General features: G+C 40.8%; 2 protein-coding genes across 9 annotated transcripts in view; one reads left to right on the top strand and one right to left on the bottom strand.

The window, feature by feature from the left end:
• Positions 1–91: 91 nt before the first annotated feature.
• Rsrc2 (arginine and serine rich coiled-coil 2) lies at positions 92–20098 on the bottom strand. Of its 5 annotated transcripts, NM_001014128.2 has the most exons (12): positions 19936–20025; positions 16424–16516; positions 15894–16050; positions 14577–14620; positions 13715–13791; positions 11884–12096; positions 9916–10119; positions 8093–8215; positions 4894–4973; positions 2766–2998; positions 2201–2290; positions 92–742 (listed from the first exon to the last, which is right to left on the bottom strand). In NM_001014128.2, exons 5-12 carry the CDS (start codon positions 13720–13722, stop codon positions 563–565), a joined length of 1131 nt encoding a protein of 376 aa, NP_001014150.1. In that variant the 5' UTR covers positions 13723–13791; positions 14577–14620; positions 15894–16050; positions 16424–16516; positions 19936–20025; the 3' UTR covers positions 92–562. The 5 variants fall into 5 exon arrangements, 4 of the variants coding, with proteins under 4 accessions (NP_001014150.1, NP_001388099.1, NP_001388100.1 ...); NM_001401170.1 differs by lacking the exons at positions 13715–13791; positions 16424–16516 and having other exon boundaries at positions 11884–12074; NM_001401171.1 differs by lacking the exons at positions 13715–13791; positions 16424–16516 and having other exon boundaries at positions 2766–2995; positions 11884–12074.
• Positions 20099–20242: 144 nt separating this feature from the next.
• Kntc1 (kinetochore associated 1) overlaps positions 20243–27371 on the top strand; it is a 70640-nt gene continuing 63511 nt past the window's right edge. Inside the window, exons 1-6 of one of the 4 annotated variants that reach the window (XM_063271315.1) lie at positions 20243–20445; positions 22234–22348; positions 22795–22968; positions 24715–24835; positions 26318–26433; positions 26899–26971. In XM_063271315.1, the coding sequence (XP_063127385.1) occupies positions 22840–22968; positions 24715–24835; positions 26318–26433; positions 26899–26971 (439 nt within the window). In that variant the 5' untranslated portion in view covers positions 20243–20445; positions 22234–22348; positions 22795–22839. 4 annotated transcript variants of the gene reach the window in all.

Raw genomic sequence — 27371 nt, 5'->3', positions numbered from 1 at the left:
TGAAGGGGGGGAAAAAACCATTTATATACAGTTTTTTAATTATAAAATCAAGGCTACAGAAAACAAACTCAAAAAAAGAACACCAGATAACTTAGATTAACACCAGTTTTGAGAAAACCATTTTTATTATCACTGCCCAGCTTGTGTGCAGGATTATGTACCAAATGGCCAGATCTTCTAAAGAACATCTACATAACATTTCTTTCATGTTTCAAGAGATGAAAATAACTGTACAAGGTTAAGTACAAAAGTACACAAGACAGCGGACACGAGAAAATCTATGTATGAGATTTTATCCCACCCGAAGCTTTAATATATTTGAAAAGTAGAATTCATGAACTAAAAAATATTGTCCTTCTATAGTCCTGTCAAGTTTAATGGAAGTGGGTTTAACCTGATTACAACACTAACACCAGTATCACTGATCTGATATTTACAAAAAAAATCGTATTTTTCAATAAATTAAAGTCAATGCAACACCCATGCAAGCTAGAACACTAGCTGTTTGGTGAACAAGGACCCGACATCAGAACAAGTCTATAAAGTCCCAAATTGATATTTTTCAAACTGTATCCATTCCACGCATTGAAGATGTGAAACCCAAACCCATCCCTCGCTGTGTGTGGGTCTGTGATCTTGCCATTTCATACTGAGCATCAAGATTTCGAAAAACTTCTTCTTGTTGTTTCAAAGTCTTGTAACTTTCTTCATCAACAGAGCTACAGCCGGCTTCATCTTCACTCTAAATTATCAGACATAAAACATTTTAACTCTTAAATCGTTATTACCAGAAGCACAGGTGTAATGTCTGAGCTGTGGTGCCCTTGAGACTGGACATGGGACAGTTCTGAACTTCCATGGGGATGCTGAGAATCGAACCTCCAGGAGAAAACCGCTTCTAACACTGAGCCACCTCTCCAGTACCAGATATAAACGGTTAAAGATCATAGTTATTAAAATACTTGTAAGTAAAAAACGTTATGGGAACATAACACAAGAACTTATTTTAAGTAGCGTGGTAAAGAGGAGTGCACCGGGCATGTAACCACCATAAATAAAGAGAAGTAGGAATAGGCCTGTTTCAGGGACAAAAGAAGTGCTTTCTGTTTTAAAATTGGGTTTAACAGGAAAAGATTGTAGGCCCTGTGGGAAGAACAATGGTGGTGGGGCCAGCTACAGGCACATGGAGATTACGCTTTGTTAAAGGCCCCATCAAATAATCTGTAAGACAATCAGTATTTTCCCAGCAAACTCATTTATCCAGTTTAACTTTCCCCAAAAGATAAACAGAAACAAGATCTCAGGTTTCCAAGTAGTCCAGGTAGTCAACTCTTTTATGTGGTTTAGGATGAGCCCTTCCTGCTCCTTCTTACTGCTCAAGTATTAGGATCAGAGGCTCCAGCCACAAGACTCAAGACTGCTTAGAATCCAGCTAGAAGGAACAAGCCTTTAATCCCAGTAGCTTGTCTCAAAAGTACAAAATAAGACTCTACCAACTAGCTACATTCCCAATCCTCTTTTGGATATTCTTTCCCCATGAGGCAGGGTTTCTCTGTGTAACAGAGCCCTGGGTTTCCTAGACTCTCTGTGCATTTGTACATTAGGCTAGCTTCAGAGATCCACTTGCCTCTGCCTCCTAGAGTGCTGGGATTAAAAAGTCTTGAGCCTCCAGGGACTAAGCCACTACCTAAAGACTATACATGGACTGACCCTGGACTTCAACCTCATAGTTAGCAATGAATATCCTAGTAAGAGCACCAGTGGAAAGGAAGCCCTGGGTCCTGCTAAGACTGAACCCCCAGTGAACTAGATTGTTGGGGGGGGCGGCGGCAAGGGGGGGAGGATGGGGGAGGGGAGCAACCATAAAGAAGGGGAGGGGGAGGGGGATGTTTGCCCGGAAACCGGGAAAGGGAATAACACTCAAAATGTATATAAGAAATACTCAAGTTAAAAAAAAAAAAAAAAAAAAAGTCTTGAGCCACCCTGCCAGGCCTGATTTAGAAATTTAATACAGCAGCCTTAGCAGACACAATCGTTATCTAATAGTTAGGACAAGGCACAGCCACGTCTATGAGATTAACCTGGAGAACAGAGATATTCTCAAGTACTTTGAAACTGACACACTACTGAAATACCTGAGGTTGGAAATCGATGTTGCTATGAAAATAGAAGGTAGGATCAACCATAAAGCATAACTCACCTTAATGCCCATTAACTTCCTAAATTTGACATTTTGGTCCTTGTTTCCAAAATTCAATTTTTCCCATATTTCAGCAGACTGAGATTTGTCCTGTTAAGAAGCACTGAATTTTAGAATTTATAAAATGTAATAGTTTTTTGTTATAAAGTCCACAATACAGTCAAAATAAAGTGATAGCATTTAAAGTACTTTTTCCTAAGTTGGACAAATACACACATTTTCAATTTTTTTTCTTCTTTTTTTCCGGAGCTGGGCACCGAACCCAGGGCCTTGCGCTTGCTAGACAAGCGCTCTACCACTGAGCTAAATCCCCAACACCCACATTTTCAATTTTAAGTAACCACTGCAAACTTGACTATTATAAAAGTTGTTCTTGGAAACCATAGCTTTCATTTCAGCTTGTTTTTATTTTGTTTTGTTTTTTCTTTTTTCTGGAGCTGGGGACTGAACCCAGGGCCTTGCGCTTGCTAGGCAAGCACTCTACCACTGAGCTAAATCCCCAATCTCAGCTTGTTTTTATGAAATTAACTAGTAGTGTTGACATGACAAGGAGACAAGAACTTACGCCTTCTTTCTTGCCTTGCCAGAGCATTTTCCTCTTTTTCTCTTGCTCAGCAAATTTCATGGGATTCACAGCTGCTGGGTTATAGTAGCTGGGCACAGCTATGCCAGTCTCTGCCAAGGCCTTAGCTTGCAGGGCTGCCATTTGAGCTGCCATAGCTATCTGAGGAGTAACTTGCGTTCCCGATGCCAAGAGTGCAGCAACATTAAGAACAGAACCTCCAGTGGCTGCAGCTGCTGAAAAAACACAACGGGTTTTTAAGACATAAGTAATCTAGTTCCCACAAAAGTGTTTGTACACAAAGCCTTATAACTTGTCCAATGGCAGGATATTTTTCACTAAATATGTTAGCTCACAATGAACTAAAATGTTTGTGTGTTCACCAATAGATATTTGCTTATTATCCCCAAAGAAATGTACCCAATAAGAAAACATGATTCCAGTAGAAATGAACTAAAGCAGCAGTGCATGTCTGGTGCCAAAGAGAACAAGAGAGCAGTGGAGCTCCTGGAATTAGTTACAGGTGGTCATGAACTGCAATGTGGGTGCTAGGACTCAAACCCCGGACCACTGCAATCAGCAATGCTGTTAAGACAAGGAGTCTGGCTTGGTACTGGCTATGTAGCCTATGCTGTTAAACCACCAGCACCACTAGCACCACCACCTGTAGCCTATGCTGTTAAACAACAACCTCCTCCTCCTCCTCCCCCTCCCCCTCAGAAACTGCCCTGAGGCACTATTCCCCTGCCAGCATACAATCCAGCTTGGGTAAAAAGCAAAGCATAGGCCCCAGAATCTGAAGGAAGGGGCAAGATTCTAGAAGTTGTCCTGACTCATACATGTATATATACAGAGTCATGTGAGTGCCTATACATAGACACAAAACCTCCAACTAATACAGCTGGGTGTAGTGGCACACACCCGCTAATAAGGAGTACCCAGGAGGTTGTCATACAAAGATCAGATATTTAAGGCCTGCTGAGTGAGGTACAGAAGACTGTCTCAAAAATCCAAAGACTGGGGCTGGAGAGATGGCTCAGTGGTTAAGAGCACCCGACTGCTCTTCCAGAGGTCCTGAGTTCAATTCCCAGCAACCACATGGTGGCTCACAACCATCTGTAAAGAGATCCGATTCCCTCTTCTGGTGTATCTGAAGACAGCTACAGTGTACTTACATATAATAAATGAATAAATCTTAAAAAAAAAAAAATCCAAAGACTGGACTTGAGAGATAGCTCAATGCGTTAAGAGCACTGACTCTCCCTTCCTGAGGTCACAAGTTCAATTCCCAGCAACCACATGATGGCTCACAACCATCTGTAATGGGATCTGATGCCCTCTTCTGGTGTGTCTGAAGACAGCAACCGTGTATTCATGTACACAAAAAATTTCCAAGAATGGGAGAATGCTCCCCCAAATTTGTCCTCTGACTTCCACATGTATGTACACTGTGGCACAGGCAGGTAGGTAAATAAGCACGCATGTGCAGGCATACACCTTCCCAATATGATTAAAAACAAAGAAAACATACTCTCCCTAATCCAATATATACACATTAGCTTTGTTTTTCGAGGAGTTCCTCTGTGTAGCCCTGGCTGTCTTGGACTTACTGAGAAGGCCCTTGCCCCCCGAGTGCGTGGATTAAGGCGTGCACTTCCACCAACTGGCCCCAAGATAAAATCTTAGCACACAGAACAAGCGTCCACAGGGGTTTGGTAGGAGTAACACCCCAGGCTCTCTCTCTAGTCATACACATCTATACCAAACTTTTTGGGCTTTCTTTTTGTTTGAAACAGGGCCTCACCTGTTGAGAGCCACCTGTTCTGCCTCCCAAGTGCTGGGATTAAAGGCAAGTGTCACCATTCAGGGACACAAAAAGGTTGTTTTTTTTTTTTGGAGCCGAGGACCGAACCCAGGGCCTTGCACTTAGTAGGCAAGCGCTCTACCACTGAGCTAAAGCCCCAACCCCAAAAAAGGTTCTTGAGAAGATGAAAGCATGCAAAATGTTTATGCAGCACCTTGGTATCAAGTAAAGGTATGTGATAAAGGTGATTTCTTTCCTATTAAACTTTTGTATCTTTCAAGCTTATACATTTATATTTTCATAACCACACAGTTCATAGTAAATTACCTGCAGCCATTTCTTGTTGTTTTTGTTTTTCAACCATTTCCTTTTCTCGTTGTTCTTGTAATTTCTTTGCCCTTTCTAATCTATCAAAGACAATGCAAAACAATTTGATGTAAAACCAAGTATGAACCATCATGGTATATACACAACATTCTATACATACAGCTTTACTGAATACCATGTTCTTCCTATATAGATCAGGTACCAGTCAGTTAATGAATATTTCAATACATTCTCAGACTCTTTTTAAAAAGTTGGGGGTTGGCTCGTGTTGTCTGTGCTGACCTTAAATTGCAGGGCTATGGTAGGCTACCACCAGGGAGGCAGACCTTGCTTTATTGACTCAAAGAATTCTTGTGACAGAGTCTCAACAGCTTTGTCAGACTCCTGACACAGCGGGATTATAGGTGTTGGCTACTCCCTCACTTGCCCAAAGCCACTCTCTGTAGCTTTGGTTGTCCTGGAATTAGCTTTGTAGCCTAGGTTACCTCAATTGAGACCTTCTACCTTTGCCTCCCTTACCTTAAAATGCTGGAACTAAAGGTTTGCACACCACCTCCTGACTCAAAAACAAAGGGTTATAAGCGGACCCCTCCCACACCCACTTAAATAGTATAAAATGTAAAAATCTCTAGACAGCCAAGTCAACACATACATGAAATTCCATCACCGAGAAGATTAAAGCAGAATCACTTGGTAAAACCCTGTCTAGAAAAATCAAAAAAGACAGGAGGAATATGCTTTTACCTCAGAAGTTGGGAGACACAGGATGATCTTAATGAGTTCAAGGCCACTCTGGGCTACAGAACAGCCAAGGCCACCCTGCTTTAAAAACCAGCAAATAAAATCAATAATCCAAACAGTCTCCAATTTCTGTCAGTTCTGGCTATGAAAGCAAAGATAAAACCTCATACTGGCGTTATGTAAATTATAGTGTATATCGAAGCGGCAAAACAATGTTTATAAAAAAATACTGCTTGGGAAAGAATGACCCTGGCTAAAAAAACTTTTATATTTAAAGAAGGGATCACGATAAACTTTAATTTAGAAGATGATATACAAAACCCCTTCATCACAATCTAATAAAGTGAACAAACTAAATTAGGAACTCTATGACTACGAAGTAACTAGTAACACAGAATATACATTTCAATATAAAACAAAAGGAATTTTACTTTACACTAAATTATCATGTATGTTCAGAGTCATTTCTTATACATACATCAGATTACTCCCTCAGTTCTTGAATAAGAAACCCCTTTCAAATGTTGTTTCATTAATGTGGTCCAAACCAGGTAGGAATGAGGAAAAAGTTATTTTTTGTTTGTTTTGAGATACAAGTGCATTATGGTGACAGTTAACAAGTATTTCCAATTTTTCTCTTTTCGAAAGGGTACCTCATGTAGTTTTGCATGGCCTCAAACTCAAGGTAGTGAGAATGACCTTAAATTTATGTCAGTTCCTGCCTTTTTTTTTTTGTTGTTGTTGTTCTTTTTTTCGGAGCTGGGGACCGAACCCAGGGTCTTGCGCTTCCTAGGCAAGCGCTCTACCACTGAGCTAAATCCCCAACCCCCAGTTCCTGCCTTCTATCACCCAAATGCTAGGATTAGAGATCTGTGACGCAGCAAACTGAGCTACATTCTCAGCAGATACTTGCTTTAACAAGAACTTAATTTAAATTACAGAAAAAACGTCATAACCTATAACTCTCCTTTTCTTTTTTTATTAAGGACATAAGATAATCCTTGAGGATAAGTTTATAATTATGTTAATCAGTAAATTAGGCCACAGATCTTTATTTCCAAAACTGTTTTAAATTCTGACACTTAAAACCAACCAACCAACCAAAAATATGCTTTCATGTTTGTTTTGTTTTGGAGTCAAGAATCTGTCAGCAGATAGCCCCTGATGTTCTAGACTCTATGTGGCACAGGCTGGATTCAAACTCAAGAGCTCTGTGTACCTCTACCTCTTAAGTACTAGGATTGAAGACATGGACCAACACACTTGCACATTTCTTTTAGAGTGGTTTTCTGTCTACTTGTAATATTAACATCACTGATAATCTATACAATAGATCTATATAATAGAAATCTTGACAGTAGTAACAACTCTGTAGTTTTTCTTTTTGGTCTTACATAGGCCCAACACTGTCCTCAAAGTATTACATAGTCAAGAATGCCTCTGAATTGATGCTCCTGCCTCTCGATGCAAGAATTAAAGATATACAGCCTGTAATTTTACCTTAGTAACAGTTAAAAAAAGAAAATACAACAGATTAAGAAACAGCAAACTTCAAAGCTCAAAAATACTGTTAGTTAATAAACAAATCATTATAAATTAGATTTCTGTAACTCCGTTGCTCTAAACACGACAACTACTGGTTGCATGTGCAGGGCCATTGCAGGTCGGAACCAACTCCATTCACTAGGTGAACGGGTGAAGGAGGGGTGAGCTCACACCTTTGCTGCTGTTCAGTGGAGTTTCTGCCAGGCTGGCTTCACAGGGCAGCAGCACATCAGGTTACACTGTGATAACTGTATTTTCATAATGAAAAAAAAATACAAACTCAATTTTGTAAGAAAAAAGAGAAAAAGAAAAAGAAAAACCCCAAATCCAAAAAGTATAATTTTCAGAATATGCAAAAAGATTGCAAACATGTTCTTCATGAGGCAGCTCCTTGGCTCCTGCGTATTTCAGTTACAGACCTCCTCTAATGTGGCCAAACAACCGCCCAGCACTCAGACTTTGGAAATGCAACATTCTTTCTACAGTACAAGATAAACTGGCTTATGATGTGTACCTACTAAATATAAAAACTGGTGACAAAAATCTCAGTGTTCAGGTGTTTTGTCTTAAGAAAAAAAGGGAAAAGACAACTAAGAGGTCCTTGAGGCATATTTATAACTCAAAGTCCTCAAATGCAAACCAAAGACATTAAAAGTCTAAATGTGTGAGAAAAAAAATCAGTTAATTCCAAAGGCAAAAGCTTCTCAGTCTTCCTGAACGTGCAAATTAAAAACCAATGAAATCGCCAACTAAATATCTCCTCAGACAGATCTGTACACAAATGCACACAAGCATTACGGTTAGGATTGAGGGAGGGAAGATTATTCTGAGTTAAAAGCTTGTCTATACAGTTGACCAGCTACTTAAAAGTTGAAAAGGAAAAAATATAAATTATATGGGAAAATATACATACCTCCTAGCTAGTGCTTCTTGGGCATCCATTGCTGTGTTTCTGCCTCTGAAGGGAGGCGGACTAGGTGTCCGGCTTAGGCTTCTGCTAAATCTTCTTGGTTTTTCGATTCTCTTCTTTCTATCTCTATAATAAACAGTATTTTGTGTTTCATTAGGGCCACCCAATATGTATCTTCAATAAAAGCCAATTTTCTTTACATAGTTCAACAAATATCAAAACAGTACATGGCTTACAGTTAAAATCATCTTATGTCGGGACACTATTTACATGTCTGGATTAAGGCCAAAAGGCGGCATCAGGTACAGTTGTTGTAAGAAGCCAGGAGTGCGGGGCTGGGGATTTAGCTCAGTGGTAGAGCGCTTGCCTAGGAAGCGCAAGGCCCTGGGTTCGGTCCCCAGTTCCGAAAAAAAGAACTAAAAAAAAAAAAAAGCCACGAGTGCTGTGACCTTTTTAAGAGCAGCCAGCGCTCATAACCTCTGAGTCACCTCTCTAAACTCAACAATCAATACATCCTTTAAAGTAATATTATACTTTTCATATATATATGGCCAGTTAACACCCATGTTATAGCTGGAATCATATTGGCTACTTCCAACTTTCTGCCTGTATGCTCAATCAAGCAAAGATTAGTTTCAAACGTCGTTCATCCTGAATGTATGAGAATTCAAATATTCCTATTCTTAAATGGAGTTATTATCTCATAACTATTAATCACCATATTAGAAAAGTGCAATAGAAAAAAAAAACCCTCACCCAATGGGTTCAGAGTTGGGCTTCGATGCTAAGAGTATTTGCAGGGTTGGGGATTTAGCTCACTCAGTGGTAGAGTGCTTGCCTAGCAAGCGCAAGGCCCTGGGTTCGGTCCCCAGCTCCGAAAAAAAGAAAGAGTATTTGCTGTTCTTTTAAAAAAAAAAGATTTACTCATTTATGTCTGTGAGTACACTATTGCTCTCTTCAGACACACCAGAAGAGGGTGTTGGATTCCATTACAGATGGTTGCTGGACTAAGAACTACATAGAGAGCCTTTATCCAAAACCCCCCAAAATTTTAATCCTCGCAATCACGGGGAAGTAGGGAATAGCTTGGTATTTTTGGCCAGCCAAAGGCCACAGTGAGACTTTAAAAAGGGAGGGGGGAAAAAAAAGGCCAGCTCTGGGTGAAACAATACTTGCTGTATGTAAAAGCAGAAGAGCTGATTTTAAATTCCCATAACCTATGAAAAATGCTGGAAATGGCTGTAATCCTAGCAGTTGGGAATCCAAGATTGGGACTGCCAGCCAGCCTAGCCGACACTGCAAGCTTCAGGCTTTCACCACTAGAAGAGCATGTGCATGCATGTCTATGCGCAGACACCCTCCACAGTGGCTAGAGATGACTCAGTGGATAAGAGAACCTGGATTCAATTCTCTATCCACGCAGAGGCTCATAACCACCTATAAATTTAGTTCCAAGGGATTTGACAGTCCTCGTCTGACCTCAGGTACCATGTATGTGCATGCAGCACACATACATTCAAGCAAAACCACTCAAAAATATTAAAAAAACAAATAAGTAAATTAGAAAAATTCAAAAGGTCTGATGTATAGTGCTTACAGTACATATATATAGCAAGCAGCAATCATCAAAATTAGCTCTTGTGATTAAGGACGAATGATAATGAATTTAGATTACTTGAACCTTCATATGAATGTGTACAGATATGTAATGAATTATTAAAGTATTTTAGATCAATTAGCAAATACAATTGTGTTGCACACGAATTCTGAGAAAAGCTGAGCAGCAAGGAGTCTGCCATACTTTCCTCAGGATAACGAACACTTACCGACTTCGACTCCGTGATCTGCTCCTGCTTCTAGTCCTATGCCTGTGTCTGGATCTTGACCGGGAACGTGTTCTGATCCTCCGTTTTCTATCCCTGCTTCTGGATCTTGACTTCTTCCTGTCTCTGCTTCTGGATCGAGATTTTTTCCGATCCCTACTCCTTGACCGAGACTTCTTCCTTTCCCTGCTTCTACTGCGATGGCGCCTGAAATTCAAGTGCACAAACTTGTGATCACTCACGGATCGCTCCCCTTTTAAGTGCAGGTTCTTACTACATATCCCAGGCAGAGACATACATAATTCCTGAAAAATCCATTCTATACCATATAAGGATGTTAAACCAAAACCCCAAAATATGCTATCAAGACAGGAGATTCTTTATATAACAGGATAGGAAAGGGAGTTTTCTTCACCTCCAGCCACCTCAATAGATATTGTTGGTTGGGCTCTTCCTTGCACCTAAGGCAGGAAGATGGCGTCAAAGAGGACCAAAAAATAAATTGGGGGAAAAAACAAACAATCCCTACTCAAAACAAAACGAACTCTGCAGGAGGATTCACTTTAAATCCTGACTTGTTATTAAAAGTGTGAATTACATGCTAGTTTAACAAGTAGACTCAGGGGGTTGGGGATTTAGCTCAGCGGTAGAGCGCTTGCCTAGCATGCGCAAGGCCCTGGGTTCGGTCCCCAGCTCCGAAAAAAAGAAAAAAAAAAAAAAAAGATTTTATTTATTGTATATGAGTACACTGTCACCATCTTCAGATACACCAGAAGAGGGCATCAGATCCCATTACAGATGGTTGTGAGCCACCACGAGGTTGCTCGGAATTGAACTCTGGACCTCTGGGAGAGCAGTCAGTACTGCTGAGCCATCGCTCCAGCCCACGAATCGTCATTCTTGTAAACTTATCAGCTTTGATCTAATTTGAAATATGCTCTGCTGGCTAAAATTGGTGTCTCTCACTGCAATGGTAATAATACTGAACCAGGCACATGAAAAACACTCCAGAGAATACACATTGGTCGTCACTGATCTAGCTGATTCTGACATCATTAGAAACATAACAGAGCAGGTGGGAGAGATGGCTCAGTGTTTTTCCAGAGGGTTCTGAATGCCCACTGCACCTAACTCCAGTTCCAGGGAATCCAATGCTCTTTTGGTCTCCATAGACACCAGTCACACATGTGACACATACAGGAATGCAAAATGCCTATATGTACTAAAGCAACAGCCTACATATTTGAATCATGACCCCATTTTCACAAAGCTGTTTAACTAAATACTATAACCCAGCACTCTTGAGGAACACTGGGACAACTGAATTCTGAAGCCTGTCAAATGATGGGGTACAGTAATATATACTAGTAATAGTAGCTCAGAAGTTTGAGGTCAATCGATAGCTTGTGCTAGAGTGACCCTTGACTCAAAAATTAGCAAGTTTCTTTAAAAGGTGAAAGGCACATGGATCTGAGTTTGAGGCTAGCCTGATTGGTCTATTCACCCAGGAATGGAAGTTACACAGAGAAACTCATCCCCATCCTCAACCCCCAAAAACAGCAAAAGAAAATATAAACCGGATGTTAGAGGGAACAATTTCTATATTAATTCTATTAAAGAATAGTAGTTCTTGGCTTAATAAAGTTTAATAATATAACCGATTCAAGATAACTGAAGCAGTTAAAGGTCATTTAGCCACTAATTAAATGTGTTAACCATCTCTCAGCCCCTTGGAAGCTACTTTTAGGTTCATGAAAAATCCTCAAAGCATTATTCTTTCAATGCTGATCCCAGAGCTTTGGACACAAGCACTGTCTACTAAAGCCTTTAGTTATCAGCGAAAAAGAATCACATCACGATAGCAAGAAATGGCATTCCGTTTAAGACTACACACATAGAATGCTAGTCTAGGTATAAACTCTAAGTTAAAGCTACTGGAAGGCACAACACTACAACAGCAAAACTAGTTACCTCTCACGAGATCTAGACCTCGAGTGACTTCTGCCCCGTGACGACTTCCTTTCTTTGCGTTTATGTCTGTCCTCACCATTCTCAGATGAATTTAATCGCTCTCTTCCTTTGTCAGAAGAATGTTCTTTGTCATTGTGCTCCTCAGACTTGTGTCTCTTAGAGGACTTATCTTTGGATTCATGTCTTCTTGCCTGTTTTAACAAGAAGTTGGTTCTTTCAGGAAAATAGTGCAACAAAAAGAGTTAGTATGGGCATCAGTAAACAAAAATGTTGTGATGCAACATTAGTAACCTTAGGGACGTGTGGCAAGTAAAATCTAGGTTCATATCCCTAAAGGCTGCATAGCAATTACAACTTCCTTAAGACACAAAACTGCAGTTTGTTCCTTTAGTATTTTAAAAACAATGCTTTCAAAAATAGATGACAGATAATGAAAAGCCAATCTTAAATAGACTCCCCATTAAAAAAAAAAAAACCAAAAACCCCAAAACCCACTTCTAAATCCAATTTAAACTATTCAAACAATTTTAACAGTTAAAAACCAGCTGGGAGTGGTGACTCACACCTTTAATCCCAGCACTCAGGATGCAGAGGCAGGTGGATACCTGTGAGACCAGCTTGGTTTACAAATCAAGTTCCTGGACAGCCAGGGCCATTACACAGAAAAACCCGATCTTAAAAGAATAAAAAAATAAAATAACATAAACCCATAAAACAGCAGTGAAGTAAAAACAGGACTATGGAATGCTCAGTAGCAGAGCATTTCACTCGCATGTATAAAGTCCTAGGCACAATTCCCAGTAACAGCAAAAAGAGAGGAGATAACAGGTAAAAACAAAGAAGTGTATTAAAAATGCACTTCAAACAAAGCAGAAAAGTACACTGTAACCAAAGCTTAATACTTCCTGCTATTTTAAATTAGGCCGAGTAGCAACATCCCCCCTTAACTAGCCACATTCTCTCCAAAGACCTCATCTTTCCATCTCTATAAAAAGTGGAGCAACCACCTAGCTGGCACCAGTTCCAACAGGCTTAGAGGTCTACTACATGTTATGAACCCAGGGTGGAAAATAACTTATCATTTTAAATTAAAAACCAAAAGTAAATCAGGGGTAACAATTCCTATGACATAAAACACATACTTTGAAGTTAAATGAATGATCGAATCTCAAATCTGCCACCCAAATGTCAAATTTCCCAACCCAAACTTGGAAAACCCACCTTGTATTTAAAGCTTAAAATCTCATACAATTCAGGGTAATTAAAATTTAAATAATCTAATAGAAACTCGGATCCTCTAAATGGTTTTCTCCTATTTCATAGAAACAAGAGCTGAAACACAAAGCTTCACAGTAATGCATTGGGCCTGGATCCCATTCTTTGCCTGAGTGCTACCGAGGCCACCACCTCACGTAACCACATGGGTGTGTCTACAACAGGCCACAGCATATTCCTTTTGACTTGAGGTTAACTTTAAAAACAAAGTAAAAAAAAATAAACAAACCAAAAAAGCAGTCAATCATTTTGGAACATGCACAACACATCTGAAAATGATGACAGTGACTTCTTATTTTGCAGAAAAATAAGAGACCTGGAGGCACAAGCCAAACCTTAGTTTCATGGCCAGCTCTCTATTCACATTCTCAAGTTTGCTATATAGTGGTAAACTAGAAAAGCTTTAAATGGTAAAATTTCCAGAAACTTTAAGAGTTTATTTTAAATCAGTTCACAAGCATAACATTACTATTAATTTTATAAAACATTATAACCCTTAACTGATTTAAGATATATTTATTTAAGGGAAATAGGAGTTTGAATGACTAATAGTTACCTTATCATGGAGTAGGTTATTATTTTGCTATCTGAGTCTGCAGCGTCTTCAGTTCAGTCTCTTCGCGCATTAGCACGCTGAGTATGATTTATTATAGAAATGTTATCATGTGAGCTAAACAAAATAGTCATTTTCACAAAAACTCTCCTAAATTAAAAACTTAACAGAGCTTCCATTAGGGGAAGAGGTGAAGTCCCTGCCCACATTTGTTTTAGGAGTCCCTTGCCCAGCCCCCTGAGGCTTTTCTCCCTTTCTCACTGCTAATTATCTTCCTGGGTAGCTCAGTGCTCATCTTCTCAGGTCAGTGAGGCAAGTTAGCTCTTCTGCAGTGCAGCCGCTGCCTTTGTTTTTCCTAAGACTTTACTGTGAATGTCACCTCTCCAACTGTCCCTTACATTTTTACTGTAATAGTATTAGGTTCACTGAACTATTCACTAAAGGAAAGAAAGAAAACTCAGTACTTTCAAATAAAGAAAAAGTAGTTGACAAATAGGGTCTGGTTAATGACGACCGCTAGTTAAAAAGCTTGAGCAGTTGTCAAGGATAAGGAGACCTGGGACCTCGGATTAATGGAAGCTCTGTATCACAGGCCTAAAAATCCAGTTTATTCTTCATATATTTTTATTGTGAATATTTTCACAATATAGTAAAAGTTAATAGCTTTTGAAGGTACTTTCCATATAAACAACTATCTTCTTGAAAAAATGATGAATCCAAATCATGCTTATTTAAAAACCCAAATAACCTTTTAAATTTCAAGTTTTGGTACTTACCTTGACAATGGCAAATAGGCACAAAAACATTTCTACCAGATACTTTATAAGAATTGTAAAGCACCTATTCACTACAAAGTATTAATTACCTCTTTGCTTCTGCTCCGGCTCCTGTGCTTTCTCCCATCATTATCTGTGAACACACACAAAACCCAATCACATGAGGATACACAAATAACAATGTAACACATAACGATATAACAATAAAAAGATCTGTAGTACAGGACTTTCATAACAAGGTCCAGGTTTGAATTGAAAACGTAAGGGGGAAGGGGGAGGCAAAGCAAAACAAAACAACTACTTCCTAAATTACCAAGGCTGGCTGGGGCCTGTTTCTCCCTGTGCACCCAGCCTAGCCAGTCTCTTACAACGCGTGTCCACACCTGCAGGTCAGTTCCCTCCTTTCACTTCTATGGGGCTTTGAAGGTTTAGTGTAGTTGTCAGGATTGCACTTATGTGCCTTACCCACACGAAGAGCTCACCAGATGTCAAGTCCTGGCCCTCACAGACTTGCTCTCACTCTCATACTAAATAAATATACTCTATCCACACACATATGTGGACATGTATATGTGCACATAAACGAAACTCAAACCAAGTTTGGGCTGTGCACACAGGAGGTTAATCTAGATTAGAGACTCATTTTGAAATTAACAGCCAGGCTGTTGTATAGTCAAATGGATGTTAGCTAGACATTTTCTTATTTTTGTTGTTTTGAGGCAAGGTTTTATATATATGTAGCCCAGACTTGACTCTTAACTTTTGATTCCCCTGTAATATCACAAGCTAGCAAATGTTTAATTTAAAAGTGATCACAATGTCCAATAAATTTAAACATACACCAACATATGACTAAGCTTCAGTTATAGCTTTTAAACAAATTACTCTTTTGTTTCTCACTTTTGTTTGTTAACTTTACGACATTAGGTCCTTGCGTAAGCTAGGCAGTCTACCAATTGAAGTCATTGCTTTCTTTAAATAGCCTTCCACACTAGTTACCCTCCTTTGGTGTATAAAGACAGTGTTCACTGTTTCACCTGGGCTGGCTGGGAACTTCAATATAATTCATGCTGTCCTTGTCCTTACATAATGGCTCCGCCTCAGTGTTTAGGGGCTGGAATCACAGGTGTATGCCATGCTTGGCTGGTTTCATTTTTTTTTTTTTTGAAAGGAGAAACCAATACCAAGCATTTGGAAATATCTAACTTGCTTCAGACATACTGTATTACAGGGCAAGTAAATGTTAAGGGACTAACTGTAGAGCACTGGGTTCTAGCCTTAGTGATGTTAGAAAAAACAAAACTCCCCATGCAGGTGCTACAACTCATAGTTAAAGAGTTAGAGTGTAAAACAAATGTAGAACATACCACTATCCAGACAACATTTTATCCCATTAAAATCCTTACCTGACTTTCGTTTTCTTTCTCTTGACCTTGACCTCGACCTTGAATAATGATGTTTTGAGGCTCTAGGAGAAACAGATATATCTGACTGTTCTTTCTTCTTTTCTCTATCTGGCGATGTCTTTTCTGGGGCTAATCCATCTCGTTCTGTATCAATAGCCTAAAAGTTAAAAAACAAAAATCATCAAAGTTTATAATTGCATTTCCAGTCATCTCCTAGTTTTTAAAAGGGCAAGGAATGAAGACATTTGAATTTTACCAGAAAAAAACAACCCAAACAGCTGGTTTCCAAGTGGATGTATGTGTGGTAAAGTAACAGATGTAAAGGACTGGACTGTGGGTAATTCCAGTAAATATTTAAAGAAACTATAAAACTTTAGATGCTTGCCAGTAATCAAATTGTTGTTCATTATTATTAAAAAGCTATTTAAAATGAGCTGTTAAAAGTAGAAAGGTACTTAAAACTATAGGATATTAAAGCAGCAGAGGGAGTATTTCTAGATTATAAAAGAATAAGCAGAAAATTACCTTACCTGAGAACCTAATTAACCTTCTTTAATGAAAATATCCCCTTGGCACAGAGGTACAGCAAAACATGTTCTGCCTCTCCGTATTTATGCTCTGGGCTATGGAAACATCAAGCCGTTTCCACGTTAAAGCATTTTATAGGCAATATTACAATATAAACTTCTTTTCAATGCTAAAGATTAAACCCAGGGTCTCATGCCTGTCAGGCAAGTTCTCCATCACTGAGCTAAACCCCAGCACTTACAAGACTGAGACAAAAGACACAATAGCACACATATTTTCAGAGACCCAATTTACCTAAGGTTCAATTTGTTGTCATTTTCTAGCTTACAGAAGTCCACCTATCTGTACTCCCATCAGCAACCTGCACAGAAACTCATGAATAAATGAGTAAGAAATGAATTTCAATTGTAACTCCATCACTAAAGCTGTTTCTGGTTGAGGATGTAGGTCAGTGGTAGAAGCACTAGCTACCTATACCTGAAGCTCAGTATCAAATCACCAGGGTCGGTGGTGGAGGCGGGGACCCCACTATCCAACCCTATTTCTGACAACTCTGTGATCCAAATGTTTTACCATAGTATTACTAAAGAGGGGTAGAAAAGATATATTAACACTATTGATCAATGTATGAAATGTTAAAATAATTAAAAAGAAAAGCAATACTAAAGAAACTCATTTAAACTGGAAAATTAGAAAGCATCTTCAAGGATACACTAAAATCTAAAAGTTCCTTTGAGTTGAGTTTGATTCTGAGATGGCATCTCATACAGGCAAGACAAGTTGACCCTCCTACTTCCAGAGTTCTGAAATCACAGATATTGCCCGTCACCAAGCCCAACATTTAGTTGAACTTTGATAAGAGGCACTGGAAACAGCTTTGAACTTGTCTGTAGTGAGGTGGTAAGGTATCTGACTAGAGACGATAATAGGAAAATAAATCTGTTCACCCAGAGAGCAGATGACTCAGGACAGGAGCTAGCAAACTACATTACTGTTCTGTACAATTCTTGAGTCATCCCCCCAGCCTCCCAATCCCCTTGAGACAAGGTCTCTTTATGTAGCCCTGACTGGCCTGGAATTCACTATGCAAACCAGGCCGGACTCAAACCCAGGTATCTGCCTGCCTCAACGTGTGTTGCTGAGCTCAGCTGAAGAATAATTTTTCATATTTAAAAAGCCTGGTAAAGGCAAGCAAACAGTAATACCTATGAAACCAAGAATATTTCCCAGGTGCTCCTTCCACCAAGTGTTACCAACTTCTCATTTAGGACTTCAGAGCGAATAACTACAGTCTTCATCAGGGAGAAACATGACCAACTTTTCCCTTGGGAAGATTTGTTCAGAAGTACCAAAATAGAGGAAGTGTATTATTTTACTGGGGCACAAAAAGGGTCAAAACAGATACCAGAATCCACAACAATAAAACATACAAAATAAGCAGATTTGAGGACTGGAAAGGTGGTTCAGCAGCTAAGGACACACAATTAAAAGGACAAACTTATGATTGGAGGTGAAATGCATAAATTATGTGATAAGCTACCAATTGTAGCTTTGTAGCTCAATAGAGAACAGTAAGATACAGAAAGAAAGCATTCCAGACAATAGCTGACTCTCCTAAAATACTATAATCTCCCTGTCTTTACTGTTTCCTAGTAATACATGCTGCTCTATTACACTAAGGATGACAATGTTGCAAAGAACATTTCCATTTTTGTTCTCTCTATCCTTAAGGACCTCAGATTGGCCTATGAGTATTTCTCAGCTTAAAAAGCACTTCAAACAAACCACACACCCCTCCTCCCAAGCTGAGATGTCTGTGGTCCAAAGCTGCCCTCAAACTTTTCAACCTCCAGCTACAGCCTCTCACTTGCTAGGATCCCACTGAAGACACTCACTTTTCCCGAAAACCAACACCAGAACTGAAAACTATGGAAAAAGACGTTTAGTCCAGTGATGTTTTTTCTGTAGCAAGCTCAGAAGCCTGGTAACAGAGGAACCACTGTGTGACACAGGATATTAGTCATTTCACATACAAAGCACACTACAGAATAAAACCCACCTCATCATTAAACACATGAAATACTAGGTGTCCCCCCTCCCCCCGGAGATTGAAAGCCCAAGTATCAATTACTGGGCTTTACTTCAGGTTAGGAGAAATCCATATAAACACTGTCTGCAAACTGCACTGTTCTTAATCACTGCGTCTATAAGCCACCCGTTTTCCATATTTAAATTGTGAGAACCCTAGATGACAGCTGAAGCACAGTATACAAATCTCTTTTCAGAAAGAAAGGTAAGCAGCAAATTTAAAACTAGGCCAGTTCTCAGGAGGACTATCTAGGTTTACAGTGGAAGACACTGAAGAAATCGAGTAACTGAATTTCACTTAAAATAATGGAACACAAGAAAAACAAGACTACTCTTGAAGTATACTAAGAAGCCCAAGACACTACTTAGAGAAGAATGAATCCCACAATTTTAAAAAGCTTTCCTACTCTTTGAAAACTCATAAAAAAAAAATCATTCTAAATTCAACTAGACAGAAGGTAGTCAGTGAGATGCAGAAAAACTACCGGTACCATTCTAATTTCAAATATTCCATCTATCAGGAAAAGTAAGCCTTATTTACAATATGAAGTTAAAACTTGATAATCAGCAAGAAATGGGCATAGTAGTAACCAGGCAGGCTTCCTGTTCAGGTTTCTTAGGTACGGCTTCCATATGGGTCAGGAAGGGGTCTTAAACAATGCTGCGGTTCTCAGACTTCAGAGTTCGGAGGGTGGGGGGTGGGGAATTGGGGGTGGGATGGTGGGGGAGCGGCATCCTGGTCTACAGAGCGAGTTTCAGGACAGAACTGTCTCAAAAAACAAAAAAAAAAAAAACCCCAAAAAACCCAAAAAACCCCACCTAGCACAAGTCGCTCTAAAGCATAAGTAACAGGGAATGGAATTGGATAATTAGACAATTTTTTGCTGTTTAAAAGAATCCCAGTTCTAACCAAGAAGGTTCACAAAATTATAAGTACCCTATCACTAAGGGTTCGCTCAAAAAAAATAAATTAAGTACGGTCTCCTCATACACTGCGTTTTAAAGAGATTGCCGTTTTGACCCCGTACGTCCCAGAGGATACGTCTGGTCTCTTTTCCTTTCCGGCCAAGCGCGATAAAGCGTAAAGGATGAACTCAGAAGCCTTATGAAACTCAACGCATAATACTAGTCTGGGTCAATGAGATAAATCCCACAGTTCGGAGGGTTTCTGAAGAAATATTGAGTAAGGGAAGTGATGAGGAAAGTTCTGGGGAAAAAAAGCCATTCCCTGCGACTCCCCACCCCCATCCAGACCGCCTTACCTCCCCCTCCCTGCTGCAGGAAGCCATGATGGCGAGCGCAGAAAGCGGCCGCGGCGCCATTTTGTCCACACACAAGCACGGACAACAGCCCCTATAGCTGTTCCCCGACTCTGTGTAAAGAAACAAAAAAATAGCCTGGACTTCAAGCTCCAGTTAGTACCTACCGCCATTGTTTTTGAGTCCAGGCCGCTAAGGCGGCGCCTCTGCTTGTCGCACTCAACAGTACTGGCCGCCTCGAAGCTTCGCCACAGACTAAATCTCTTGCGCGAGAGACCCGGATGGCACAAAAGGGATGAGGCCCGACCGGGCGCGCAGCTTGCTGGGAAAAAAGTGGGTGGTGATAAGAGTTTCTATAACAACGCAGATCGAGGCGGTGATTGGTTAGTCTTTCAAAGGGCGTGGCGTTAAGCCCATGAAGTGGGTGGGGCCAAGAATAGGTCCCAGAATGGGTTCTCGGTAGCTAGGATTCAATTTAAGTGTAGGGCGGGGCGGTTTCCTAGTTCAAATTTGAGCGAATTTTGGCCTGCTCCGGCCTCCGTAAAAGGGGTTGGGCGCGGTATTCTCCCGCCAAATCAAATCAGTGGCAGGGAACCTAAAATGAGTAGGGGCGGTTGTGTCAGTAAGGAAGAAGTGTGAAACACTTGAGAATTCTCTTTTAATTTCTTCAGCTGCAGGTGAGAAGTCAACCGCGCTGCTCAAGGGGAGCGGGAGGCGTGTGAGGTGGAAAGAGCAGGGGTTTCAGTCCCTTTCAGTGTTCAGTGCTCTATACGTGTCGGCGGGAGGTAAATTGGAGCGGATTCTAGACGACAGGCCTTCTGAGCTTTCGTGGATAGCTTCATCGACAGTGTTTCATCTGATTCATGATCTTATATCGGCTCATCTGCTCTCTTCCCGCAGTCAGGGATGCCAGAATCTCTGTGCTTATCACCCGTTTGCTTTCTCTCTTGCACTAGATAGAAGATTTAGTCTTAACGGGTTTACTTTAGTCTCACCGTCTTCCACTTTTGGTGTGCCTCCATAGCTGCCTAAACTCTCCAGCCTCTGAGCTTTCGCACCCTTCTCAGTGATTGCAGTCACCATTCTTGATCTTACATAGTTGGTTTCCTGTCATTCAGATCTCGGCACTTCTTTTTCCAAACAAGCACTTCTTAAATCGTCCTCCATTTATCTTTGCTGTTGTACTAATATGAGCATTTATTTGTTGGGAGACTATCTATGGAAAGCAGACAGTATTTGAGTCAATTTACTAGCTTTAAACTTACTTTCAGAAACTGTGGTCTATTATTTAACTGTTATCAGGGATTAAACTCCTAAAGTATAGTCAAAGTTGCAAGATTGAAATGGATAAAATTGCCAAACATAAAAATACTTGACACAGTGTTCAACCATTCTGTCGTTACTGTTCCCACAAGACCTTAAACCTCAGGCCTGGGAATGTTAAGTCAGCTGGTAGAGTGCTTCTCTAGCCTGGGGCCTGGGTTCGAACTTCAGCAGCACATAAACCAGATCATCCTGGTCTACATAGCACGTTTTGAGACCAGTCTGGTCTACGTGATATTTACGTGATATTGTCCCGTCTCCCCCTACCCCTTGTCTCCCCCCAAATAAAAAGGGTAAACTGCAATGACATTTTTCTGTCTCATTGATAATTGTATCCTTTTAGAACAGCTCTTAGGATTGTGCCTGATGCACAGTAGTCAACAATCTCTTCTGGGTTTCAGGTGTAGCTTTTTTTTTTTCCCCTGGAGCTGGGGACCGAACCCAGGGCCTTGCGCTTGCTAGGCAAGCGCTCTACCGCTGAGCTAAATCCCCAACCTCCAGGTGTAGCTTTTGATGACAGCAGAAACCAACTCAGGACAGGCCAGAGCCGGGATAGAGCACCTCTGCCATGCACAAAACCCTGTGTCCCAAGCCAGCAGCACATATGAACAGAAACCTAATTCCTCCTTTGTTTGGCAATGAAGTTTCACTCTATAACTCTTTCTGCCTTAGAACTTACTAAATAGACCAAGTTGGACTCAAATTCACGGAGGTACAACTTCTTCTGCCTCCTATGCACAGGGATTAAATGTGTGCTCCATTACGCCAGGGTCCAGGCTGAATTCCAATCCCAAAATGACCTTTGAACTTGTGATCCTTCGGTGTACCATCACAACTGGTTTATGCAGTGCTGGGGGTAAGGGTTCCTGCATGCTGGGCAACCACTCGCTCTACCAACGGAGTTGCATACTCCCCAAAAGACAAAAACTTACTTACTATTTACTTACTTAGAGAATAGCATTGCATTATAAATGGGCTTTGAAATAGAGTGATGACTTCTGAAAGACCACTGCAGTTCCTCTCTTAGAGCGCCTCCTCCTCTCAGTTCTTGCTTAGCTTTTCTTAATCTCTTCATTCTTCTTTTAAACTTATATGTTATATATAAATTTATATATATATATATATTTTTTTTTTTTTTGTAGTTTTTGGTAGGTTTCTCTGTGTAGCCCTGACTGTCCTGGAACTCACTCTGTAGACCAGGCTGGCCTCAAACTCAGAGATCCACCCTTGTCTCCTGAGTATTGGGATTAAAGAAAGGTATGTGCCAGTAACACCCAGGTAATAATTTGTTCTAGTGAGCGACTAAGCGTTCATCCTGAGATAACCCGGTCTGACTTTAGAACCTGGACTTATGCTGATTCACGGTCTATTTCAAATGAAAACTTTGGATAATTTAGATGTTTAGGCCACAAAAGGGTACAAGCTGCAGGCTGTGTTGGTGAGGTCAGACTGACCTGTGGGTAAGGCAGTTCAGCATGCTCTGGTGCTAATCATAATGCTTGCCCATTCGTTTCACTGAGCCAAAATGTGTGACAACCCCAGATACAACATTGAAGCCAAAGTTAGGTTTTTTTTGTTTTTTTTTTTTTTTGTTTTTTTTTTAATTTATTAGTCCTAAGTTTTGGGTTTTGTTCTTTGAGTAAGACTTCATTTCCCAAAGAGCTAAATCCTACACACAGAAATAATGTGGTCTGTCATTCCAGGGAGATCGTGGCGCCTTCCTTCCTCTGAAGGACAGTCTTGGGGACATGTGGAACAATATCGAGCTGCTAACCAGCGATGACACGGGAAGTGGATTCCTCAATGTTGGCTCACGAAAAGAAAGCGTGACTGCACTGTACCAGGTGGACTTGCTTGGGAAGATCTCCTCTGAGAAGGTAAAGGTTCTGTGCTGACTTTGAATCAAGCCTCAGTCAGACTGGAGGGAATTGGCATCCACTTTTCGCCTGGGTCATCTCAGGAGCAGTTTGTCCAAGGATGAGCCCTTCTTGACTCCTCTTGATGTTTAGCACGGGGAGGGTGGATGTGAGCAGAATTGGATTGGGCGGCTTGTGTCTGTAATCCAGTATCTGGAGGGTGACAGCTTGAGTCATGTAATGTGTCCAGGCCAATTAAGGCAACATTGACCAGCCACTGTCTCAAAACTAAAACAAAAATACCACCATTTAGGAATAGTATATAAGTTGATATAAAGAATTACCTCCTGGGGCTGGGGATTTAGCTCAGTGGTAGAGCGCTTACCTAGGAAGCGCAAGGCCCTGGGTTCGGTCCCCAGCTCCGAAAAAAAGAACCAAAAAAAAAAAAAAAAAAAGGATTACCTCCTTTAAGCTTTGTCTCAAAAAACAAAACAAAACAAAACAAAACAAAAAACAAAGAAAAAAAAAGAATTACCTGCTGTCTGCTTGGGACTTGACATTCCCAGTAGAGTTGGACACTAGGGCTCCCTCCTATACTAGGCTGCCTAAAACTGCTGGTATGCAAATGTTAATTTGGATCCCAAAAATTGCTTACCCGAGAGAATCTGCACATAGGAGGGACCCTGCCCTCCAGGTTGTTCTGATTGGTAAATAAAAATCCCAACAGCCAATAGCTTAGAAGGACAGACAGAGCACTCTTTGGAATTTCCCAGGCTTGGGACTGAGAGGGAGGAGAGGAGAGAAATCCCCTCCATGGAGGAGAGTAGATTCCATTTGGAGGAGCTGGGAAAGTGTGGCCCAGAGGAGAGGTGGACAAACCACACGGAGGTTGGCCCAGCTATTGTGCTGTTTAAGGCATTTCAAAATATAAAGGCCGTGTGGGTCTTTCCCTCGGGAGCATAAACCCTTGAGGTGGGTGGCAGACATACTGCCAGGATTTAGTAGTTAAATATTATTTCAACACCGTCCCTGACCCAGTCTATCCCTTCTTTACTGAGTTAAGTACTCTTGTGACTGGTAGTTAGAGACCTGTGTTTCTGCGTTCTCCTCCTATTTCCCAAACTTGAAAATAGTGACTTTACCCAGGTTTACAGAAGTAGCAAGGAGAGTTTATTCAAAGCAAAGCAAAAAAGACTAGAATGTTCTGCGAGAAAGAAGCGGCCCCCTGGATGAAGGGAACTCAAGACCTCTTGTTTGGGAATTCCTTTTATGGGGTCCAAGAAGAAGAATTTGGTTGCCAAGAGGTGTATAGGCGGTTCTCTATTTCGAGTGACAAAGTAGATTGTGTAATCATTTTTATCCATTTCAATAACTCATCTGATTTTTTTTTAAGATTTATTTATTTATTATACATAAGTACACTGTAGCTGTCTTCAGACACACCAGAAGAGGGCATCGGATCCCATTACAGGTGGTTGTGAGCCACCATGTGGTTGCTGGGATTTGAACTCAGGACCTCTGGAAGAAAAGTTCGTGCTCTTAACTGCTGAGCCATCTCTCCAGCCCAATTCATCTGATTTTAATCACGTGTGTCGCAGAATATTTTGTCACATATTTAGTTTGTAAAATACACGTCTCTGTCCCTTGTCCTGAGATCTGAAACCAAACTCATGCCACCACCACACCGGGGCTTTTGACGATGCTGTTAAGTATCGTGACGCTTATCTGAAATCATTTTACTTGTGGTCCTGCCCTCCCCTCCCACAGACCTCACTGAGTCCCAAGATCCAAGCATGCAGCTTAAGCGATGGGTTCATAATCGTGGCAGACCAGTCAGTGATACTGCTTGACAGTACATGCAGATCCCTTCAGCTGTTTCTTATATTCGGTAAGTCTGGCAGTGAAGTGCCCGAGGGTCAACGAGGGTCCATACCGATTTCTGTTGCCCTGTTTCCTTCCATCCACTGTTTATAAGAATTGGGCCATGTCCTGCACGCATTGAAGCCCGAACTCAGGAGGCAGAGGCAGGCAGATATCTTAAGTTTGACACCAACATGGTCCACAGAGTGAATTCCAGGATAGCCAGGGCTACACAGAGAAACCCTGTCAAGATGTTCAAAGGATGCCGACATAAAACCTTGCCTCAGAATTTCTAAGAGGCTGCATGCATGTAAGCAAGTACTTAATTTTTTTGGTTGTTTTTTGTGGTATTTATTCAAACAACTTGTCCTCCTAGTTACATTTCTGAATCCTGATGTTTGAACTCATGTGTACTCAAGTTCCTAATCTCGTATGTGCTTTTGGTTTGTGCAAGGGAGGAGGGTAGGTTGCCAAGTTCCTATTAGTTCTAGGATAGATCACAGTATTATAATCTTTTAGAATACACGCGTGAAATAATTGTTTGAGTTAGCATGGATTTAATAATGAATTTGATTATGGTGTGAAACTTTGGAAGTTGAATCTGGAGAAATGAGAGTTATAGGCTAGCCTGGACTAGATACCAAGTTCCCAGGTCAGCCTAGGTTATGTAGTAATACTGTATGTTAAAAACATTCTTTAAAGAGGTAGAGAGAAGGCTCATCTGTTAAGACCACTGACTACTCTTGCAGAAGATCTGAGTTTGGTTTGCATCACTTAATATGGGGGCTCGTAATTTCAGTTCCAGGGATCTGATGCCTTCCACAGACACAGACACAATGTTTAGGCAAAACACACATAAAATAGAAATAAATACATCTTTTAAAAAAAGAGTCAGTTTTTCTCCTTGAGACAGGGTTTCTCTGTGTAGCCCCAGCTGTCCAGGAACTCATTCTGTAGACCAGGCTGGCCTCAAATTTACAGAGATCCTCCTGCCTCTGCCCCCAGAGTGTTGGGATTCAAGTCATGTGCTCTCAGGTCTGGCTCTAGAGTCACAGTTTAAAAATAAAAATTTAAATGAGTTTTAAGTGACGGGTCAGTGATTATCCTGAAATTCAGTGGAAATATTTTGAAAGATTTTCATGTCTTACTGTTTTGTCGGTGGTGGTGATTTTTTTGTTTTAGACACGATCATTTTTTTTAACCCAGGCTGCCTTTAAGCTTGTGGTCTTCCTTAAGCTATTAATCCCAGCAGTGGGGAGGCAGAGGCAGGCGGATCTCTGAGTTTGAGGCCAGCCTGATCTACAGAGCGAGTTCCAGGACAGCCAGGGCTACACAGAGAAGCCCTTTCAATCCTGTCTGCTGCTCATATGTTGGGGTTATGGGCATACACCGCCATGTCCGGCAGAGATTGGTATAAATTATTGACTTTTTTGGTATGCAGATTTCCACTTTTTAAACTGAAATTACGGATTGTTGAAAATCGCCCGTAACTTGGATTTGAAATTTTCAGACACTGACGTGGACGTGGTTGGCCTGTGTCCAGAAGGAAAGTTTCTCTTTGTGGGGGAGAGAAGCGGCAACTTTCATCTTATCTATGTAACATCGAAGCGAACTCTGTTCACCAAGGTAAGGGCCGCGCTTCCCTCCTCGCCTAACCTCTTAGACAGCAAGTCCAGCAAGCATTCACTTAGCCTGCGTTTAAAAGTTAAAAAAAAAAAAATTCTGTTATGTTAAATCTAAGAAGCAGACTGTAAAATTATACGGAGTCAACTCAAAAGTGAAAAGCGGCGCGCTGGAGACACTGCGCATGCTCGCTGGGGTTTAGGTACTGAGTTCTCAAATCCGTGGATCTCAGACGCCTCAGGGGTTGCGTTTCAGACATTTACATTACAATTCCTAACAGAATGAAGTAGCAATGAAATAATTTTACGTCACCACAGCATGAGAGACTTTTTGAAAGAGAACCGCTGATTTAGGATGTGGTCTGTTATGGCTGACATTAGTCGATGAGTAGGGTGTGAACAGCAAACTCCCTCCTAGCAGCTGCCTATCTCGATTTACTCCTGCTATTTGGAATCCGTTTGCAATTAGGCCTTTGTGGAGAAAGCCGAGGATGAGCGTACTTACCGGAGTCTCGTTATTGAGAAAGATGGTTCAAATGAAGGTAAGTTTCTTTGAATTTTTTTTTTTTTTTTGGCATGGTTTTTGATGGATACCCAATCAAGCATTCACATTTATGTTCAATAAGCATTGTAAGTTAATTGTTGTGCTACCTAAATCATGGTAGATTTCTGTAAATACAATTAATATAAGAAAGAAATCTTTGCTTTTTTTGTTTTGTTTGTTTTCTTTCTGAGACAGAGTCTCACTATGTAGCCCTTGCTGGCCTGAAATTCACTCAATACACCAACCAGGCTGCCCTCAAAGAGAGCTACTGGCCTCTGCCTCCTGCTGGGGCTAAAGACTAAGGATTCCACACCCAGCACAGGGTTTTTTCTTTTTTGAGCAGAGTGAGTGCTGGTTTGTTAGGGAACAGAGAGCACTGCGGGGAATAGGAGGTATCC

The sequence above is a fragment of the Rattus norvegicus genome, chromosome 12 (genome assembly GCF_036323735.1).
Source record: "Rattus norvegicus strain BN/NHsdMcwi chromosome 12, GRCr8, whole genome shotgun sequence".
NCBI lineage: Eukaryota > Metazoa > Chordata > Mammalia > Rodentia > Muridae > Rattus > Rattus norvegicus.
The sequence above is the reverse complement of the archived record's forward strand: the minus strand, read 5'-3'. Positions and strand labels throughout refer to the sequence as shown.

What these genes read in the sequence shown, in the direction of transcription:
- Rsrc2 (NM_001401170.1), bottom strand. An exon ending in GGCAAGGCAAGAAAGAAGGC is followed by an intron (nt 2,291 to 2,765) that starts GTAAGTTCTTGT and finishes GCTTCTTAACAG; the next exon opens with GACAAATCTCAGTCTGCTGA. An exon ending in GGAAGTTAATGGGCATTAAG is followed by an intron (nt 743 to 2,200) that starts GTGAGTTATGCT and finishes CTGATAATTTAG; the next exon opens with AGTGAAGATGAAGCCGGCTG.